Here is a 20,978-nt window from a genome sequence, read left to right on the forward strand (position 1 = left end):
ATCAAGCGGCGCGCCCCTCCAGGCAGCACCTCCCAGTGCCAGCCCGGCGGAGCCCAGTCCCGGACATGGGTCAGTCGGACGTCGTCGCGGATGGGTCGACGGCTAGGATGCGGGCCGGGCATCGTCGAGAACAAATACTAGCTATATGCCCGCAAAAAGTAACATTTTTTAATGATTGGATTTTGATAACTAAAATTTCTAACATTTCTATATAACTAACATTTCTATAACATTTCTAATATTTCTAGAACTAAAAAAAAGAAAAATTTCTAACTTTTTTATAACTATTTCTATAACTAAAAATCAGAAAAATTTCTAACAATTCTAACTTTTTATAACTATTTCTATAACTAAAAAACAAAAAAAATTCTAACAATTCTAACATTTCTAACTATTCTAACAATTCTAACATTTCTAACTATTCTAATAATTCTAACATTTCTAACTATTTCTAAAAAACAGAAAAATTTCTAACAATTTCTAAAAAACAGAAAAATTTCTAACTATTTGTATAACTAAAAAACAAAAAATGTATGTGTGTGTGTGCGCTCACCGGCGAGGCGAGAGGCGACGAGGACGGCGACGGGCGCGGCGACGACGGGGACGACGACGACGGGGACAGGGACGGGGCGGCGATGACGGGGACAGGGACGTACGGGCCGGGGCGACGACGACGACGGGGACGTACGGGGCGGCGACGACGGGGACGGGGACGACGCGGGACGGGGTGGCGGTGACGACGGGGACGACGGGGCGGCGATGAAGGGGACGGGGCGGCGACGGGGGCGGTGACGAGGCATGGAGACGTACGGGGGCAGCGGGCGACGGTGCAGAGGAGAAGAAGCAGATGAGAAACTGAAATTTTCATAAGTGTTGTTTATATAGGAGGGGCCTTTAGTACCGGTTGGAGCCACCAACCGGTACTAAAGGCCTGTTTTGGCCAGGCCAAGCGGCGGGAAGCGACCCCCTTTAGTACCGGGTGGTGGCTCCAACCGGTACTAAAGGCCCCCCCTTTAGTACCGGTTGGTGCCATGACCCGATACTAAAGGGGGTGCGCTGGCGCAGGTGCAGTGCGGCAAGTTTAGTCCCACCTCGCTAGCCGAGGGGTGACCACACTGGTTTATAAACCCCCGTGCGGTAGCTCTCTCGAGCTCCTCTCCAAAGCAGGCCTACTGGGCCTACATGTTCTGTGCTGCCCTGTTGGCCTACTGGGCCTTTGCGGGCCTGCATCCTGGCCCAACAACAGGTTGGGTTTCTAGTCGTATGCCGGCCGCTCTGGCCTAGTAGGCGGGCTTTTTTATTTTTTTGCTTTATTTATTTTTGAGTTGTTTTTTTGTGTATTTAGAGTTTCTTTGTGAATATTTTTGCTTTAGGTACAAAAAATTACAAACTTTTTGTTAGTGCCCGTAGTTTTCAAATTTGAATAGTTTAAATTTTGAATTATTTGAAATTAGTGTGAATCACTAGTTTGTGAATAACTTAACTTTAAAAATCAGTAAAGGCATGAAAGAATTTGTTTGCACATAAAATTTCTTCGCGTTTCAAATGCCAAAACACATAATTAACTACCCTAACTATTACAGAGATTCCCTTCTGGGTGTGAAACACAGAAGAAAGTGATGATAGTGAAGCCGATCACATCCCAGATCTTTGGGTGTGAAACTTTTTCTTCGCGTGTGTCCCTTTGCGCCGTAACCATGGAAAATCTTCATCATTTAACGGGATGCTCGGGTCAATATTCACTGTGAATGGAGCAATTTCATCAAACTTTTCATAATCTTCTGACTTGTCTGTCTTGTCATCCACTCCCACGATGTTTCTCTTCCCAGAAAGAACTATGTGCCGCTTTGGCTCATCATACGATGCATTCGCTTCCTTATCTTTTCTTTTTCTTGGCTTGGTAGACATGTCCTTCACATAGAAAACCTGTGCCACATCATTGGCTAGGACGAATGGTTCGTCTGCATACGCAAGATTGTTGAGATCCACTGTTGTCATTCCGTACTGCGGGTCTTCCGTTACCCCGCCTCGTGTCATATTGACCCATTTGCACCGAAACAAAGGGACCTTCAAACCACGTCGATAGTCAAGTTCCCATATGTCCTGTATATAACCATAATATGTTTCCTTTCCCGTCTTGGTTTCTGCATCAAAGCGGACACCACTGTTTTGGTTGGTGCTCTTCTTATCTTGGGCGATCGTGTAAAATGTATTACCATTTATCTCGTACCCTTTGAAAGTCATTATATTCGAAGATGGTAACTGGGACAGCAAGTACAGGTCATCTTCAATAGAGGTGTCATGCATGGTATGTGTCTGCAACCAGCTGGCGAAACTCCTGGTTTGTTCACATGTAATCCAGTCATCAGACCGCTCCGGGTGTTTGGAGCGTAGCAAATTCTTGTGTTCATCCATATACGGAGCCACCAAGGCGGAATTCTGTAGAACTGTGTAGTGTGCTTCAGTGAGAGAATGTCCGTCCATACATATTATTTGTTCCCCTCCTAGCGTGCCTTTTCCATCCAGTCTGCCCTTATGCCGCGATTCAGGAACACCAATCGGCTTAAGGTCAGGAATAAAGTCAATACAAAACTCAATGACCTCCTCATTTTGACGGCCCTTGGAGATGCTTCCTTCTGGCCTAGCACGGTTATGAACATATTTCTTTAAGACTCCCATGAACCTCTCAAAGGGGAACATATTGTGTAGAAATACAGGACCCAAAACGTTAATCTCTTCGCATAGGTGAACTAGGACGTGCGCCATGATGTTGAAGAAGGATGGTGGGAACACCAACTCGAAACTGACAAGACATTGCACCAAATCATTCTCTAACCTTGGTATGATTTCTGGATCGATTACCTTCTGAGAGATTGCATTGAGAAATGCACATAGCTTCACAATGGCTAATCGAACGTTTTCCGGTAGAAGCCCCCTCAATGCAACCGGAAGCAGTTGCATCATAATCACATGGCAGTCATGAGACTTTAGGTTCTGGAATTTTTTCTCTGCCATGTTTATTATTCCCTTTATATTCGACGAGAAGCCAGACGGTACCTTAATACTGAGCAGGCATTCAAAGAAGATTTCCTTCTCTTCTTTGGTAAGAGCGTAGCTTGCATGACCCTGATGTATGCCGTCTTTTCCGTGCATACGTTGCTGGTCCTCTCATGCCTCAGGTGTATCTTTTGTCTTCCCATGCACGCCCAAGAAGCCAAGCAGGGTCACACAAAGATTCTTCGTCACGTGCATCACGTCGATTGCGGAGCGGACCTCTAGGTCTTTCCAATAGGGCAGGTCCCAAAATATAGATTTCTTCTTCCACATGGGTGCGCGTCCGTCAGCGTCATTCGGAACAGGTTGTCCACCAGGACCCTTTCCAAAGACCACCTTCAAATCCTTGACCATATCATGTACATCAGCACCAGTACGGTGGCGAGGCTTCGTCCGGTGATCCGCCTCACCTTTGAAATGCTTGCCTTTCTTTCTTACGGGATGCCTGCTCGAAAGAAATCGACGATGTCCCAGGTACACATTCTTCTTACAATTAGCCAAATATATACTGACGGTATCGTCCAAACAGTGCGTGCATGCGCGGTATCCCTTGTTTGTCTGTCCTGAAAGGTTACTGAGAGCAGGCCAATCATTGATGGTCACGAACAGCAACGCCTTTAGGTCAAATTCTTCCCCCATGTGCTCATCTCACGCACGTACACCTATTCCATTCCACAGTTGTAAGAGTTCTTCAACTAATGGCCTTAGGTACACATCAATGTCGTTGTCGGGTTGCTTAGGGCCTTGGATAAGCACTAGCATCATAATGAACTTCCGCTTCATGCACAACCAAGGAGGAAGGTTATACAAACATAGAGTCACAGGCCAGGTGCTATGGTTGCTGCTCTGCTCCCCAAAAGGATTAATGCCATCTGCGCTTAGACCAAACAATACGCTCCTTGCGTCATCTGCAAACTCCTTCCCGTACTTTCTTTCGATTTTTCTCCACCGCGACCCGTCAGCGGGTACTCTCAACTTTCCGTCTTTTTTACGGTCTTCTCTGTGCCATCGCATCGCCTTGGCATGCTCTTTGTTTTGGAACAAACGTTTCAACCGTGGTATTATAGGAGCATACCACATCACCTTGGCAGGAATCTTCTTCCTGGGGCGCTCGCCCTCGACATCACCAGGGTCATCGTGGCTGATCTTATAGCGCAATGCACCACATACCGGGCAAGCGTTCAAATCCTTGTACTCACCGCGGTAGGGGATGCAATCATTAGGGCATGCATGTATCTTCTGCACCTCTAACCCTAGAGGGCAGACAGCCTTCTTTGCTTCGTACGTACTCTCGGGCAATTCGTTGTCCTTTGGAAGCATATCCTTTATCATTACCAGCAACTTTCCAAATCCCTTGTCAGATACACCATTCTCTGCCTTCCATTGCAGCAATTCCAGTGTGGTGCCCAGCTTTTTCTTGTCACCTACGCAATTCGGGTACAACAATTTTTTGTGATCCTCTAACATGCGCTGCAACTTCTTCTTCTCCAAATCACTTGCGCAGTTTCTCTTTGCATCGGCAATGGCCCGACCTAGATCATCAACGGGCTCATCTGATGCCTCTTCTTCAGCTTCTTCCCGCATTGCCGGCTCAGCTTCTTCCCGCATTACCGGCTCAGCTTCTTCCCCCATTGTTGTATCATCGTATTCAGGGAACCCATGGCCAGGATAGCTGTCGTCGTCCTCTTCTTCTTCATTGTCTTCCATCATAACCCCTCTTTCTCCGTGCTTGGTCCAAACATTATAGTGGGGCATGAAACCGGACTTAAACATGTGGACGTGAATGGTTCTTGACGTAGAGTAATTGTGACCATTCTTACAGCGAGCACATGGACAAGGCATAAAACCATCCGCCCGCTTGTTTGCCTCAGCCGCAAGCAGAAAAGTATGCACGCCCTCAACGAACTGGGGAGAGCATCGGTCATCGTACATCCATTGCCGGCTCATCTTCATTACACAACACCGAATAGACCAAATTAATACAAGTTCATACATAAAGTTCATACAACACTTAAATGCAACAAACAAATAACTCTCTAGCTAAAGCATTTAAATGCAAAAACAAATACGATCAAGATCGCAACTAAGGTAACAATGGATCCAACAGCATAATGATACCAAGCCTCACTATCGATGGCATATTTTCTAATCTTTCTAATCTTCAAGCGCATTTTCTCCATCTTGATCTTGTGATCATCGACGACATCGGCAACATGCAACTCCAATTCCATCTTCTCCCCCTCAATTCTTTTCAATTTTTCTTTCAAGTACTCATTTTCTCTTTCAACTAAATTTAACCTCTCGACAATAGGGTCGGTTGGAATTTCTGGTTCACATACCTCCTAGAAAAAATTTCTATGTCAACTTGATGGGCATAATTTGTCATAAACACGAAATGCAACTAGTTTTAAAAGAGAATATATATACCACATCCGAATCATAACAAGGACGAGGGCCGACGGGGACGGATATCAAAACCATGGCACTATATGTATAACAAACAACGTACGGGTAAGATAATTATACGAGTAACTATATATCCAAATCACACAAACATCAATTTTTATATAAAATTTCATGAACAAGAGGCTCACCACAAGGTGGTGCCGGCGACGGGACGGTGCGGGCGATCGACGGTGGTTACGACGAAGATTTAGAAGGCACTAAGTAAACCACACCTACATATGCAAACTAAGTGTTATTTTTGACCTCAAATTGCATATAAATCAAATACTAGCACATATATATATATCCTCCCAAATTACTAAACTCACAAATTAATCACTATATAAAGCATTGCAAGAGCTAATCTAGCAATGAGAGATGAAAGGACAAAGTTGCTAACCTTTGTGATCATTTGAATGGATGGGGGCCTTCAAATCTTGACAAATTTTGGGCAAAATGTGTGATGAGCTCGAGAGGAAGAGGGGAAGAACAGAGAGGAGAGGGGAAAGGGGAAGAACAGAGCGAGCTCGGGTGGACGAAGGGTTTATGTAGGACGACCTTTAGTACCGGTTCGTGCCAAGAACCGGTACTAAAGGGGCTGGAGGGGCCCCAGTCTGACAACATCCTGCCACCACTCTCATTAGTACCGGTTCATGGCACGAACCGGTGCTAAAGGTTCGCCACGAACCGGTACTAATGAAAGCGGCCCGGCTAGCCGTTGGAACCGGCACTAATGTATACAAACCGGCACTAATGTGCTTCACGTTTGACCCTTTTTCTACTAGTGACATACACCCACAGTGGCACTTTCGATTTGACATTTTTTGGGCTAGACTTGATGGTTTTGAAGATGCGTTAAGGGAGGCTTGGGTCTGCGACCCCAACATTCATGATCTGTTCAAACGGCTTGACGCACTCCTCAGGAACGCAACTCGGCATCTAACTGCCTAGGGACAGAAGAGGATTGGCAACGTCAAGTTACAAATTGCGATGGCTAACTGGATCATTTTCTAGCTTGACATGGCGCAAGAAAGGCGTTTGCTCTCGGATGGGGAAAGGTGGCCGCGCCGATCGCTTAAGCTTGTGGCATTAGGCCTGGCCTCACTTGAGCGCACGATCGCTAGGCAAAGGTCGTGCATAAGGTGGTTGCAGGAGGGCGATGCCAGTACCAAACTGTTTCACCTCATGGCAAATGGAAGGAAGACGAAAAACTTTATCCCGGCTATATTGCATGATGGCAATACGATCACGGACCAGCTCGGCAAAGAACAAATCTTCTTCCAAACATACAAAGACTTGCTGGGCACGACGAGAGCGTAGGAGAACACGATCGACCTGGACTTCCTCGAGATCCCACGTGTAAATTTGATGGACCAGGACGTGTTGTTTACGAAGGATGAGGTGTGGGCCACGATTAAGGAGATGCATGCGGATCGCGCACCATGGCTGGACGGTTTCATTGGTCTCTTCTTCCAAAAAGCCTGGAGTATCATCAAAGGCGACTTGTTGGCAGCCCTCCACCATCTGTTTCTCGGTAATGGTCGCGGGTTTGGAAGGCTAAATCAGGCTCTTATCACTCTCATTCCCAAAAAGGTCGGTGTGTGCCGTGTGGGAGACTTTCGACCCATTAGCCTAGTCCACAGCCTGCCCAAGATAGGCTCCAAGCTTCTCGCTGACAGACTACGGCCGCGTATGAATGAGCTCATCCAAGCAAATCAATCGGCGTTCATCAAGGGGAGGAACCTTCACGACAATTTCATGCTCGTCACACAGGTGGCTCACTCACTCCATCGAAGAAAAGCAAAGGGAGTCATGCTAAAGTTAGACATCTCGCGTGCGTTTGACACCCTGTCTTGGCCATTCCTTTTTGAGTTCCTTCGAGCCAAAGGATTCTCGGATACTTGGCTATCATGGATAGCGACTTTACTCTCCACGGCCTCTTCTCGAGTGGTGGTTAATGGTCACGCGGGACAGAAATTCGCACATGCTCAAGGGCTATGGCAGGGAGACCCGGTCTCGCCACTTTTGTTTGTTATCGCGATGGACGTCCTCACATCCCTCATCACTAAAGCCTAGGAGTGTGGTGTGTTGAGTAGAATGCCGGGCTGCACACCCATGCAACGGCTCTCTATATATGCGGACGATGTCGTATTATTCGTCAGACCCACAGTCTCGGATCTTAGGTTTGTTAAAGAGGCCCTGCACATCTTCGGGACCGCATCTGGACTGCACATCAATTACACAAAATCCATGGCCATTTTGATCAGAGGTGAGGATGGAGATAAGGATTTGGTTCAGCGTGCAATGTCGTGGAGCATTGAGTCTTTTCCCTGTAGGTACTTGGGGCTGCAACTCTCCATCTAGCAGCTGGCGCGCTCTGAATGGCAACCGATAGTGGACAACGTACTTAATTTCATGCCTGGATGGCAGAAAGGGTTAATCACTAGAGCTGGAAGGCTGGTGCTTGTTCATGATGTGGTGATGGCACGCCCCACCCACCATCTTATCGTTTCGGATGCCCCCAAGTGGGCTATTGAGCAAGTGAACAAGCATTGCAGAGCATTCTTTTGGGACGGATCAGAGGAAATTCACGGAGGGAAGTGTCTTGTTGCCTGGCAAAGAGTGTGCAGGCCAAAGGAGCTAGGTGGCCTTGGCCTTCTCGACCTAAACCACCAAGGCTTGGCTTTAAGATTGCGTTGGAAATGACTTAGACGCACGGATCCAGGCAGATCGTGGCATGGTCTCTCGATGGTCATGGATCCGCGAGTCCAGTCGGCCTTTGACACCTTGGTTCATTGGAAACTTGGGGACGGTCGCATGGTGTTGTTTTGGAAAGACAGATGGATGAGAGGTGCGACAGCCAGGGAGATTGCCCCGAGCATTTGAGGCAAAGTACGTACACAAACTGTGAACAAGCGGACAGTGCATGATGGATTTCTCAACCACCGCTGGGCCACAGACATCTCCGGTGAGCTCTCCACGAACGAGCTAGTTCAATTGATCAGCCTTTGGGAGATTGCTATTACGATGCAGCTTATTCCCACCGAGCAGGATGAGGCTGTTTGGCCCTGGAACTCCAAGCAGGTGTACACTTCAGCCTCCGCGTGTCAAATGCTCTTCAAGGGTGCGATCAGTGTGACCTATGCGCATTGGATTTGGAAGTGTTGGGCACCTCTCACCTACAAGATTTTCATGTGGCTCGCTATGCAACATAGAATATGGACATCCGATAGAAGGCTGCGGCATGGGCTACAAGATAACCCCTCACCATGTTATCTTTGTGGCCAGGAGGAGGATAACGTTGATCATCTTATGATCCAGTGCATCTACTCGCGCCAAGTATGGCACAACATTCTTTCCAACACGAGGACTACCCCTGCCCTAGCACCGATGGTGAGCGATACTCTGGAGTCATGGTGGGGGAGTACCAGAAATCGGCTTGATAAGGAGACACGTAAGGCTTTTGATAGCTTGGTGATGCTAGTGTGTTGGCACCTTTGGAAGCAAAGGAATGTACGGGTTTTCCGCTTGATGGCCACACCCATCTCGGTGGCTGATCTTGTGAACAGGATTCTTGATGAACTTCGCACTTGGGCGAGAGCGGGAGGGCGTGGAGTCGACACCATTTTGTGAGGAGTTAACGTAGTGTGTGGAGTTGGAGTTGTAACGTGGACTCGGTCGGCTTGTGACCTTTGGCTATGCACCACAAACTCTTGTACATTGTTTTCTCTCTTCTATAAAGTTACTCTCGGAAAAAAAAAAATCTGGGCTGTTGGCAGTGCGGGCGCAGTTCAATTACAGTCTGGGCCGTCGAGTCGATAAGCCCACTGTGCGCTGTGGTCTACGTAGGTTTTCTCTTCAATCTTTCCTTCCCGCACGCAGCTTTCGATTCCCTCCACCCGCCGCCGCCGGAGACGCCACCCCCTCCGCCGTCGTCGACCTGCCGGAGCCACGCAGAAAACAGAGTGGGAGAGATGTGGTACCTTTGCGTCTTCTACCACAGGCTCCTCGACTACCGGCGGCCGGAGGTGCAGTCGCTCGCCGAGCTCTTCGGCGGCCCCGGCGCCGGGGCCGCTGTAGAGTGGCGTACGCCCGAGAATCACCACGAAGACTCCCCCTTCCACCTCGTCCGCCTCCCCGGCGACGAGCGTCTTGCCGCGCAGATCGCCAACCGCAGTAAGCGAGCTGCCCTCGTCATCGTTTATTGATTTCTGGTACCATGCCCGTAACCTGCATGATATGCGCCGCTGCCTAGCTTCTCGCGTTTATCCCGGACACTGCGTGTGCCAGGCCTGCTCGTGAAGGGGATCTATGAGCTGTGGGGGCAGGGTGCCACCTACGACGAACTGGAGAAGGCGATACGGGCGTACCCGGACGAAAGGAAGCTGCCGTACCTGACGCCGGAAAGCTCGTTCAAGATTATCGTCGACAGCTTCGGCAAGGCGGTCAGCTTCGAAGAACAGAATGCGATTATAAAGAGGTTCACCTACATTCCATTCGAGGTTGCTGCCACTGTGCCACAATTTTTCTACCTTGTGCTATTAGTTCCAAGGCATTTGTGAATGCCAATTGTTATTTCCTTTATATAATCGGTGCTGTTCCTCTTGTTTAGGGTCGTGTTAATTTGAAGAAGCCCGATCACAAGTTCTTTGTCTTGGAGACTGATGATTATGGGCCACAAAATGGCCTGCCACCAGTTGCTCAGAAGACGGTATTCTTTGGCCGGCTGGTTGGAGCAGCAGATAGGCATGTAGTGCCGACATATGAGTTGAAGAGCAGGAAGTACATTGGCCCAACTGCGATGGATTGTGAAATGGCCTTTCTCATGGCCAACCAAGGGCTCGCACAGCCTGGGAAACTTGTGTATGACCCTTTTGTTGGCACCGGGAGCATTTTAGTGGCTGCTGCACATTTTGGAGCCATGACTATGGTTTGTGCTTATCGCAGAAATAAATACACCGCTCTCCTTTTTGTTAGGCAATGTCATGCTTATTAAGTTCTTTCAGGGTGCAGATATTGATATAAGAGTTGTGCGGGATGGTCGTGGCCCCGATTGCAATATTTGGAGCAACTTTGAGCAGGTAATTTTTGTTCAGAGAAGCTTCTTGCATGGCTGCCATGAGTCTCATCTGAATAATCATTATTAGTATCTTGAAGTAGTGACATCTTATTTAGTCCGTGAGTTGGTGGATACCTATGTTTCATGTAATGTGTTGACCATGTTATCTTATTCAGTACAAGTTGCCAGAGCCTTTGTGTGTGCTACGAGCAGATAACAACCTGCCACCTTGGCGTCCAGGATTGAAGGAGGTACTATCCTGCATTTTCTGTTGTTTATGCAATATTTCAGTGCATTACTATCGCAGCTTTGGAATTGTTCATTAGTGACCGATTGGAAATGAAGAAAAGTATCAGCAACTGACCCTTTTGCACAAATTAATGCCACCGAATGTTGTAGTTGTGCTTGAAATCTGGACGCACATGACATGATACTCAGTCACATAGTTGAATGCTTGTATGACCTTCATGTGGTTGGTATAGCCATCTCTGAAACAAATTCACCATGAAATGTTTGTTTGTTAGTCCCATGAGAAAATAATTCATGGCTATATTTGCTTAATACTCCTTGAAAGCAGTACTTGGAGCATATAATGTATAAACTACTGTGTGATATATCAACCTTTAGACTATTATGTGATAGAACAAATGTACTATGTTAACATTGCATTGTGGGCCACGCAAAAATAAAAACATTGCATTGTGGTCTACAACTGAACATTGCATCTTTCCTTGGATGCTATTTTTAGGAGGTTATCTTCTGTTATCACCAGATACAGTCTTATTCTATTATCTTGGTCACAAGAAATGATAAACTGCTGCTGCTTTTGTCACCAGATATTTGATGCAATCATTTGCGACCCCCCATATGGTGTCCGAGCTGGTGGGCGAAAGTCGGGCGGTCGGAAGCTCCTAAAAGGCATCATCCCTCCGTACATAGTTCCGGACGACAAGAGAGAGAACCATATTCCATCAACCGCGCCATACAGTCTTGCAGAATGCGTTCACGACCTTCTCCTCCTTGCAGCGAGAATGCTGGTGATTGGTGGCAGGCTCGTCTTCTTCTATCCCGTCTTGCGGGAGGATGATGTTGCCGACGTGGCAAAATTCCCGGAGCACCCCTGCTTCAAGCTGGTCTCCTCCTGCGAGCAGATCCTAAGCCTGCGGTACAGCCGGGTTCTGCTGACGATGGTGAAGGTCGGCCCCTACACAGACGAGGTCGAGAGGATCGGCGAGGAGCGGCACCAGGAGTTCAGGGAGAACCACCAGAAATGGATGGAGGAGGGCAACCTGCACTCTGCCGTGTTCAGCCCCGCGGAGCATGATGGGAAGCCCAAATTTGATAAAGATTCCAAGCCGAAGTACAGGGGCAAGTACGTGTAGTGATGAAAACACTCTGGGGGTGACAATTTTGTTATCTTTTCAGTAAGGGCTCTTGTGTGGCTTGTGCTAGGAGCTGTATGATGTACACTAACTTGATATCATGCCACGCTAGCTCATTTTGATGAGGAGCTGTAGTTTTTTTTTTCACTTATTTTTCCGACCTTGCGTTCCGGCTGCCGCTTTAGTTTCCCATTTTTTCCAGACTACAGGCAACTCTAATACTCCCCTGTACACTATTGTTAGACGTTTTTGCAGTTTAAATTGAACTGCAAGAACGCCTTATATTAGTGTACAGGGGTAGTACATCCCAAGAAAATCTTTACTCCCAGAAAACCAATGTTTTTAATTTTATACAGTGAATCACTCCGACCAATCCTTAATACCCCTTCAAATCCCAAAAATTGTTGGTACAAGCTAAAGAAAACGAATATTGATTCAACTAGTTAAGTGCTTGCATGTTGCAACGGAGGCATACTTATTCTGATGGTTCAATATCAATCAGGTCTAACACGAACATTCGGCTACTTTCCTCAATCAATGATGCGACTCCCCCACCCCAACACACACAAGTTTATAGACAAATATATTAACATATACACCACCAAATCAATACCATTGGAAATACCATTGGATTCATCATGTTATTATAAAACGCAACAGACAAGCCCACACGGCGCTCCAAGATGTCAGACAGAATTAGCTCCAAGATTATGATAACCAGCAAGAATTAACATACTCAAATATCAAGGTCTCCCACACAAAATAAAAAACTTCCCAACACCATTGACAAAAATGAATCTATTAATCAACATAAGCAAAGATAGAAGAAATAAAGTGGTACATGAAAAAATTGATCCAATTCCTTCTCGAAACAAAAGTCAATTCAACCATATCACTAGAAACCAGCAAGAGGTACATCTTCAACCGAGTATCCACTCTCAAACAAAATCTCTCACTACACAAACCTGGAACTTCTCTCAATCTCTGAACACTACAGATTTCTTTCACCTTTTTAGGGGATAGATAACACAAGGCAACTAACTTCGCCTTGTACAGACCCATACATTTGGGAGGACGAAGGCCCTAATGCAGGGAGCCCTTCATTTACGCCTGTGCCTTTGCTTGTACAGCCTGCATCTTCTGTTGCAGCTTGATTATCTGCTTGGCAAAAATTACATTAACAAAAAGAAATTGGACAATTCTTCCGAGCATTGCAGAGGTAACTGAATACAGTCATACAGTATTGCGGGTAGTTAATTTAATGGTACAGTAGTGAATGGTCGTGACGAGGATGACCATCATGGAGGTAGAATTTAAGGGCCTCTTTTATTCAAAACCATATTTTTTTTCCTAATTCAAAGCTTATTTGATTTATATGATTAGAACCCATAAAATCTTGGACTACTTTGTGTGCAATTCCAAAGGAATATTTCTGTTAGATCCAACCTCATAGAAATTTTTCTTTGTTTCCATGACAAATATGGCACACACCTAACCTTTCAAATAAAACTCCTATTTCGTATTCATGTGTTTCCAGTAACCAACAGGCATATATAATATGCTTCAACATGTTATGCCGTCTGATTCCTAGATTTTTCATATTCCCGCGTTCTTGGATTAATGTGAATCAAAAAGGGCCAAAGTGGTTTGTTTGGATACTGATAATTAGATGTGGGATTTTGGAAAACGGGTTTTTGGAGGATTTTTAGGAAACCAGTTTTGGTTAGATCTTGTTAGGCTTTCTGTTAAGGCAAGTATATGCAATTTGGATGAGTAAAATAGGAAAACGCGATTTGCATTTTCAGGATCTATCGCCTCCACACAGCTTTTCTCCATTTACTGCTCACATGAATAGGAAGTAGCTGTTCCATCCTACACCGCACCTGTCAGAACAACTCCGACCTGTTTGTATGGTCCTCCTCACACTGCATCAACGCCACCTCTTCATCAAGCGCTCTAAGTGCTCTTCCGGCGAGACCCTGTCACATATCTCGGGCACGTGATTTCATCCAAGGGTGTGGCTATAAATCAACAAAAGGTTCAGGCTGTAGCTCATTGGCTAGCACCCAAGTCTGTACAGGCAGTGTCTGGCTTCTTAGGATTAGCTGGCTACCATCGTAAATTCAACCGTGACTTTGGCACCATGCCACCATCGCTGCACCCCTCACCAAGCTCCTCCGGAAGGAAGCATTTGTACGGACAACTAAGGCCGCCACAGCCTTTGCTTCCTTGAAGACCACTCTCACCACAGCGCCTGTTCTGCACCTCCCTGATTTGGCCCTCAACTTTGTGGTGGAATGCGATACGTTGGGCAGCGGGTTCGGGGCTATTTTGCATCAAGGTTCAGGGCCTCTGGCAACATGCCAAACTAGCAGCCTATGAGAGGGAGCTCATCGGCCTTGTACATGTTGTGCAGTACTGGCGACCGTACCTATGGGGGCGCACGTTTGTGGTGCATATAGACCATTATCGTTTGAAATTTTTGCTTGATCAGCGTTTGTCTACGATACCACAGCATCACTGGGCCAGCAAGCTACTTGGGTTTGGTTTCCGAGTTGAATTCAAGCCAGGGAACCAGAACCTTGTTGTTTTATGTACAAATTTGATTATTTATCCCCTGGAATAGCGCACTGGATTAGCCTGTTACCAAATCATTCTATATACCAAGAGTCAAACCGGAACTGCCACCGGAATGGTTCTGACAAGCTGTGGATAACAGTCAGGAAAGCTTGACAATTGAAGGAGTGCAAAATTGATGTCACCTTATGTTGCAGATATTTGGTCATGTGATGGCTACTGCCAAATAATCCTAACTAGCCGGATTAAGTTTAAAAACAGATAATGAGATAAGGAAACAAGGTAGCATGAGCTCACAGTACATATATACAAGTACTACCACGTTTTTATCACACCATTCCGTTCTCTCTCATGCACTGAATCCTCTCATAAGTCTTAATTAGTACTGATGCTGGAATTATTTTAATCCTGTCTTAATTTCTTCTCCACTCAGGACCATAGGTTTTCTGTAGTTTCCCCCTTTATTAAATCACCTCATTATCATTTTTCTAGGACAACGTCAGTCATTTTTCAACTTCCATCAGTGTCACTGTATCCAGCTCAACTTACTTTTTTTCAAACTATAATGCACTATACAGACAAAGTTCAGAAAGTGCCACGCATGTTAGCATTGTGCAGCTCTATAAATTCAAGGAAACCATAACTACGTTGTTCAAAAATATCACAGAGATGACAGAACATCTGGTTTACCAAGACAATTAAAGTCGCTCCTGCACTCCAAACAAGTCCAAACAGTTTTCACATACCAAAAATTAATCTAGGTAAGTTCCACATATCATCTTCTAATGGTTTTCCTTATGTGGTCAAGTAGCCCAAACAAAATTGACAAGAAAACAGTAACATACCGATTCCTTCTTGCTATTCTGTTTCTCCTCCAAGTCCTTAAGCGCCCGATCCATTCTCTTTCTGCAAAGAAAGTAATTCCACACCTTCATCACAGCATCAACACAATTCAAAACCGATACAGATCAGCTCATAGCCACTCACAGCTCAGCTGTGATGTACTCGATGCGCTTTTTGATGTTGGCCTTCGCCTCCGCATTGTCCTGCTTGACCAACACTGGCCCGATCAGCTTGTACACGTTCGCCCCTTCATTCAGCAGCTCCAGCTCCTACGCACAAAACCAAACTAGATCAAACCAGGTACTCACGCAAATCACCAATCGGAACAGAGTTGAACCAAGGAAGCGTGCGTTCATGCCTTGAGGACGAGTTCATTCTCGCCGACCTGGATGGTGAACTGCTTGCGGACCTCGTGATTCTTGGAGATGTCTGCAAGGGGAGCAGAAGAGATAGAGTTAGGGTTGCAAGCAGGGAGGGACGGGTTCCTCTCTCACTCTCAAGGGATTTGCGGGCCGGGAAAGCGCACGTGCCTTTCTGGATCTTGCTGAGGGCGTTGGCCTGGGACTCGAGGTCGCTCTGCATATCGCGTACAGCAGCCGGTGCCGTTGCCAACGACGACGCCATGGCTGTCGCAGCTTCCTCCGCCGCCTCGGCTTTAAGCGTGGCAGTGCAAATATAGATGCGGCGCCGTCTACTCTGTTTCCGGGTTTGGGCTTCTGCAGCTTCGGAACAACCTGAAACAGCATGGAGAGCGACAAAACTAAATTAAATATTTGCAGGTGGCTCCTTTGGGCATAGCTAGCTCATGGATGGCGTCCAAACTCTTATCCGACATATTTCATTTGTATTCTCGACAAACCACACTACGGTTTAGGAAAATGTTTGGCGCAAAAGATTGGGCGTATGAGACAGTCACAGAAGCAGAAATCTACACCGCCAAAAAAAGCACAAAGCAATGGGCAGCACCATCCCGGGCAGCAAGATCAAGTAGTTCTCTGGCGCATCTCAAAATAAATAAATAATAAACAAAGGGATCCGGCGCCCAGCTCTACGCTCCAAATGAGAATCCTACGAGCTCCGAGATCCCGAGCATACAGCCAGCGGCGAATGCGCCCGCGAATTTCCGACGCAGTCGCACCGACACAAACGTCCACGGCAACAGCAGACTCCGTAAGAGGCGCACGGAATCCCTCGAAAAGCCTGGATTTTTCGCAGCACGAACGAAAGAAAAGCAAGAATCGATTGAGGCTAGGGTTTACCCAGAAAGACGAAAGTCGCTCCGGGCGGATCTCCGACGGGGGAGAGCAAGCGGAGCAGCAGTCCCGGCCGGTGGTTCAGGCGGAGATCGCGGTCTGCAGGGGTACGGGACGGAGAAGCTCTAGCCGAGGATGGCGGCGGTGGCGGTGGCGGCGGCCGGCGGCTGAAGTAATCGGGAGCGGCGGTGGGTGGGCCTGTTTGGTTGGTCACCTGGGCTCTATGCGGGGGAAATATGTGCCTGGTCTGGGCCTGAGAATCGAAATGAAATTAGGCTGGACAGGCTGCCTCGGCTAGATATCTGGGCCTGTTAAAAAAACACTAAGGGCATCTTAAAAAAAAAAACACTAAAGCTCTGTTTGGATGTAGATATTCAAGGCCTTGGCATTGAATCGAAATGAAATTAGGCTGGACAGGCTGCCTCGGCTAGATATCTGGGCCTGTTCAAAAAAAAACACTAAGGGCATCTTCAAAAAGAAAACTAAGGGCAATGTTCAACATGGATCATCAAATTCATCTGAAAAAACATGAATCGCGAAATGTCCACACACATGTCCGAACGTCTCCGCGGAAATCCACTCGGATGCCGGGCATGCACCCATGATCATCAAATGTCGGCATATTTGAAACAAATCGAACACGTAATACGAAAGTTCGATACATTGATGAAATTAACAAGTTCGACATAAAACTGAATTAAATTAAACTAAACTAGGCCAAGTAGCAGACAATGACCTTGTAGGCATAGCCACTGAGGCCGCCGACACCTTCATCGTTGTTCACATCTTCGGTGTCGTTGCCGCCGTCCGAGTCATCGTCATGCTAGTGGCAGAAGGCCTGCCAAGCATCACAACATTCCTTCCCGCCTGTCGCGATGCAGACACTCTGCCATCTCCTCGATTTGTAGGCAGATGGCGTGCTCGGACACGGCCAACCCAACTTGGAAGAGTTGGGTGTTGAGCGAGCGCCTGCAGCAAGCGTCCGACTCCATGGTAGTCTTGGACTGATCGAGGCCCAAGCCCCTGGCAGCGCGGGGGACCTAGGCCGACGCCACCTTGGAGTTGGCGGACACTGTCGAGCGTTGCTACCAGCCCCCCTCCGCCTCGGAGTGGCATTTCTTGCCCCCCTCCCCACGAGGACCCGATGCATGAGCCACCTCCTTGGAGGTAGTACTGGACGTGCAAATGTGGCTTGGATGACATGGAGATCGGCGACGCTTTTTTGCCAAAAAATAACGGCCCAACCACGTCCCCAGCCCCCCTCCTCCCCGGGACGTCAAAATAGCACCGGCAAAACCAGCGCATTGGGGGCTCTTGGGGGCGCCGGCGGAAGTTTTTGCGAATCGTGCCTCCCCATATGTCCTTTTTCTTGGCCCACTTAGGGCCAGTTCTTTTGAGTGCCGCTGTGGAAATAAGCTACTCTAGAAATAAGTCACAGATAAGCTGTTGTGGAAATAAGCCTATGAAAATAAGCTATTCAGTTCTTTTCACTTCCTTTCATTTAGCTTATTTCCTCATCTGTCAGGTGAATAGTCTGTAATACCCTTGAATAGTATGGAAGGGGAACAGCGGGGACGCACAACCAGGGCCTTGGCGACGGCTGCTCTGGCTCGGGCTCCCGGCCAGCTGCGACGCGCCTCGGTGCTTCGGAGTGGGGCGCCGTCTGCCGGAGTGGTGCCCTGGCCGGACCGACCAGGAGCTGTTGCGGGGGAGGAGCCGCGCCAGAGGACAGAGAAGCGGCGGAAGATAGGCTCCTACTCACCTTCCATGTGGCCGGAGCTAGCCGCGACGAGGAGCCCAGGGACCGGCGGCGGCGGCAAGGAACCCTAGCCTTCGCGGCGTGCGAGAGTGAGAGGGGATCGAGCGAGGCGACGGGTTTCCTTTCTGCGGGGGTCGGGTCAGGTGACGCGGGCTGGGACCTGGGAGGGGTATTTCCTTTGTAATTTGAGCGAACAACGGTGCCATTTTGGTATACCCCTTCAGTTTTAAGTCATAAGCTGCGGGAAGCTACTCTACCCCCAGCTTTTTTCCATCGTGAAGAAACTAGCGGTGGAAATAAGTTGAGCCAGCTTCTCAAAACGAGTTCTTTTGGGCTTCTAGCTTATTTCTGCCATAAGCTGGTAGAAGCCACAAAAGAACTGGCCCTTAATCATTTTTCTCACAAACTTTGGGTTGGGGTGGGGTGTGGCTGGTGCACTCCTATTTCGGCTGGATAAAGGATTTGGCCCCTAAGACACCATTTTTTTGGTTCAGTGATGTTCTTGGGGCTCCAACGGCTAGAGATGCTTTGGAAGCTAGCCAATGACCTTCCCTTGGTTGCTAAAAAAACCCTTCCGTTGGAAAAAAAAGCTTCACAATCTTCTTCATTCCCGATCTCATCAGCTAAATACAGGGGAGGTTCATCCAAAAAGAAAAGGGAAACGATCTGTGCCGGCTGATCGGCGGAGCGACCGGTCTCACCACGTCCGTGCGATCTACTATTGATCATGCGGTCTTCAAAACAACAACACGTGGCTAGTGGGCCCCACGCACCGTCCAGCCTTCCTTATCTCTTCACGCATGTGCTCGGCGGCTCATCCCCATCCACATCCTTCGCGCATCTCCCTCCCCACCCGCTACCAAGGAGCGACGCTCGTCACCATGGCCGCCGGCAGCTGGATCCACTCGTCGCCAGGGCGCCGGCAGCTGGATCCATCCACATCCTGCTGCAATCAGGGAGCTGCGCTCGTCGTCGTCCCCATCCACATCCTACCGATCTCCTTCCCCATCTCCCGCAGTCAGGGCCGTGCTCGTCGTCTAGCCGCCGCGGCCAAGTTGCAATCGATCATGCCGGCGATGAACTTGTGCTGGAACCTCCGTTTTGCTGGATCCACCCGTTATTTTTGCTACAACCCTTTTCTTTTTTTGCTACCATCCCCTTTCGATTTTAATGATTTTTTTTTATTTTTTTTGCTGAAACCGATGCCTTGTTTTGCTGGAGCCAGCTGGTGGATGTGCTGCAAGGTCGACACCTTGTGCGGAGGAAGCTGCCTCCAGCGGCGAGGAGGGCATCAGTGCCGGCGGCGAAGACAGCGGCTTTTGGTGGTGCAACCACATATTTTATTTGCTGAAACCGGGCGCCAGAAAGTTGCAACCACTTTTCACCGGTGCTGGAGCAAGACGGCGTCGAGCTCGTTTTTGCTGGAACCGGCAAGTTTTTTTGCTGGAACATGCTAGATTTTTTGTTGCAAGGACATGTGAAAGACTTTTGTTGTGACCGATGGGGACGACTTGTTTTTGCTGTAATCATGGATTTTTTTGCTGGAGCCAACGTAAATTTTTGTTGGAACTGGTTAATTCCTTTTGGTACATCAAACCTATTTTTTTGAATTTTTGCTGCAACTGGCTGTGATTTTGCTATCACCGTTTTTTGATTTTGCTGGGAGCAACTTATTTTTTGCTACCATCGTATTAATTTTTGCTACCATCATATTAATTTTTGCTACCACCATTTGTGAGCAACAGGGGACGAATGCGAGCCTGCTTGCCGCGACCAAAAGCCGTCGGTTGCCGGCCGGCTCGCCGCCGCAGCGCAGCTTGCGACGAGTCCACGTCCAGCGACAGGCTTCCCTCCTGCTCCACCGTGCCGGCGTCCTCCTCCCCTTCCTCTCTCTCCCCCTCTGGCCCTCTCCTTCCTTGGCCAATCGCCTGTGGACTGCCAGTCCGCCACCGCCGTCGCTCGTGGACCAGACGCTCGCCGGGCGCCACCGCCTGGACTCCTCTGCTGACCCGTTCCCTGCGCATCACTGCAACTACCCGCGGTTAATGTTAATGCGACAATCTCGCGGCGAGGAGCGCGCGCGGAAGGCTAGCAAGCACATGCCGCCCGTGGCCCGTTCGATGAAATTCCTCGCCGGGGCGCCTCGCGGCGGTGGCTGCTGGCGCCGAGGATGCTGTTGCGGGTGTACGTGGGCATCCTGGCGCGCGGAGCCACGCCCTACGCGCGCTGTTGCTCAATGCGCGCGCCATGGAGCCGGCTGCCGTTCATGCACACGTCGTGGCTAAGTTTGGGCTAGAGTTCAACCTCAACGCTCACTTGCCAAAGCTCGCTGGTCCTCACGGTGAGGAGGCTATCCGTATGTTTTACAGAATGCTCCAGATCAAGTGAGAGTCATCGCTCATCGGTGCATAGTGAAACCAGGTTTGGTCTATTTCCTCCAGTCTACATCTTTCCCATTGCCTAGTTCATATTTGACTTTGTAAGGAACTCAACACACTGTCCTACTTTGAATATAGAACATTTGACCATGCCTGTTCATAATTGCTCAGTAAATCTGGATACTTCCTATGAAACAGTCATCTGTTTATATTCTTTTATTTAATCAT

At 48.1% G+C, this 20,978-nt stretch overlaps 2 protein-coding genes and 1 long non-coding RNA gene across 3 annotated transcripts; 1 reads left to right on the forward strand and 2 right to left on the reverse strand.

The window, feature by feature from the left end:
• Window positions 1–5,023: 5,023 nt before the first annotated feature.
• On the reverse strand, window positions 5,024–5,782 carry LOC147978748 (uncharacterized). Its single transcript, XR_015599620.1, has 3 exons — window positions 5,649–5,782; window positions 5,482–5,539; window positions 5,024–5,396 (listed from the first exon to the last, which is right to left on the reverse strand). It is a non-coding gene; the product is annotated as an uncharacterized LOC147978748 (long non-coding RNA).
• Window positions 5,783–9,333: 3,551 nt separating this feature from the next.
• Window positions 9,334–12,087, forward strand: LOC125543071 (uncharacterized). Its single transcript, XM_048706321.2, has 6 exons — window positions 9,334–9,675; window positions 9,790–10,001; window positions 10,112–10,429; window positions 10,506–10,580; window positions 10,735–10,809; window positions 11,395–12,087. Exons 1-6 carry the CDS (start codon window positions 9,474–9,476, stop codon window positions 11,938–11,940), a joined length of 1,428 nt encoding a protein of 475 aa, XP_048562278.1. The 5' UTR covers window positions 9,334–9,473; the 3' UTR covers window positions 11,941–12,087.
• A 636-nt stretch (window positions 12,088–12,723) lies between these two features.
• On the reverse strand, window positions 12,724–16,845 carry PFD6 (prefoldin 6). Its single transcript, XM_048706322.2, has 6 exons — window positions 16,620–16,845; window positions 15,891–16,094; window positions 15,719–15,789; window positions 15,505–15,629; window positions 15,363–15,423; window positions 12,724–13,098 (listed from the first exon to the last, which is right to left on the reverse strand). The coding sequence occupies exons 2-6, from the start codon at window positions 15,982–15,984 to the stop codon at window positions 13,045–13,047; spliced, it is 405 nt and encodes a 134-aa protein (XP_048562279.1). The 5' UTR covers window positions 15,985–16,094; window positions 16,620–16,845; the 3' UTR covers window positions 12,724–13,044.
• Between the last annotated feature and the right edge of the window lie 4,133 nt (window positions 16,846–20,978).

Source organism: Triticum urartu, chromosome 3A (assembly GCF_056163025.1).
Source record: "Triticum urartu cultivar PI428250 chromosome 3A, HENAU_Tu73, whole genome shotgun sequence".
NCBI lineage: Eukaryota > Viridiplantae > Streptophyta > Magnoliopsida > Poales > Poaceae > Triticum > Triticum urartu.

Coding starts and splice junctions, on each gene's coding strand:
- LOC125543071 (XM_048706321.2), top strand. CDS start 9,474: ATGTGGTACCTTTGCGTCTTCTACCACAGGCTCCTCGACTACCGGCGG. Junction 10,002..10,111: donor TCACCTACATTCCATTCGAG/GTTGCTGCCACT, acceptor CCTCTTGTTTAG/GGTCGTGTTAATTTGAAGAA. Junction 10,581..10,734: donor TTTGGAGCAACTTTGAGCAG/GTAATTTTTGTT, acceptor TATCTTATTCAG/TACAAGTTGCCAGAGCCTTT.
- PFD6 (XM_048706322.2), bottom strand. CDS start 15,984: ATGGCGTCGTCGTTGGCAACGGCACCGGCTGCTGTACGCGATATGCAG. Junction 15,630..15,718: donor AGAATGAACTCGTCCTCAAG/GCATGAACGCAC, acceptor TTTTGTGCGTAG/GAGCTGGAGCTGCTGAATGA. Junction 13,099..15,362: donor AGAATAGCAAGAAGGAATCG/GTATGTTACTGT, acceptor TTTGCCAAGCAG/ATAATCAAGCTGCAACAGAA.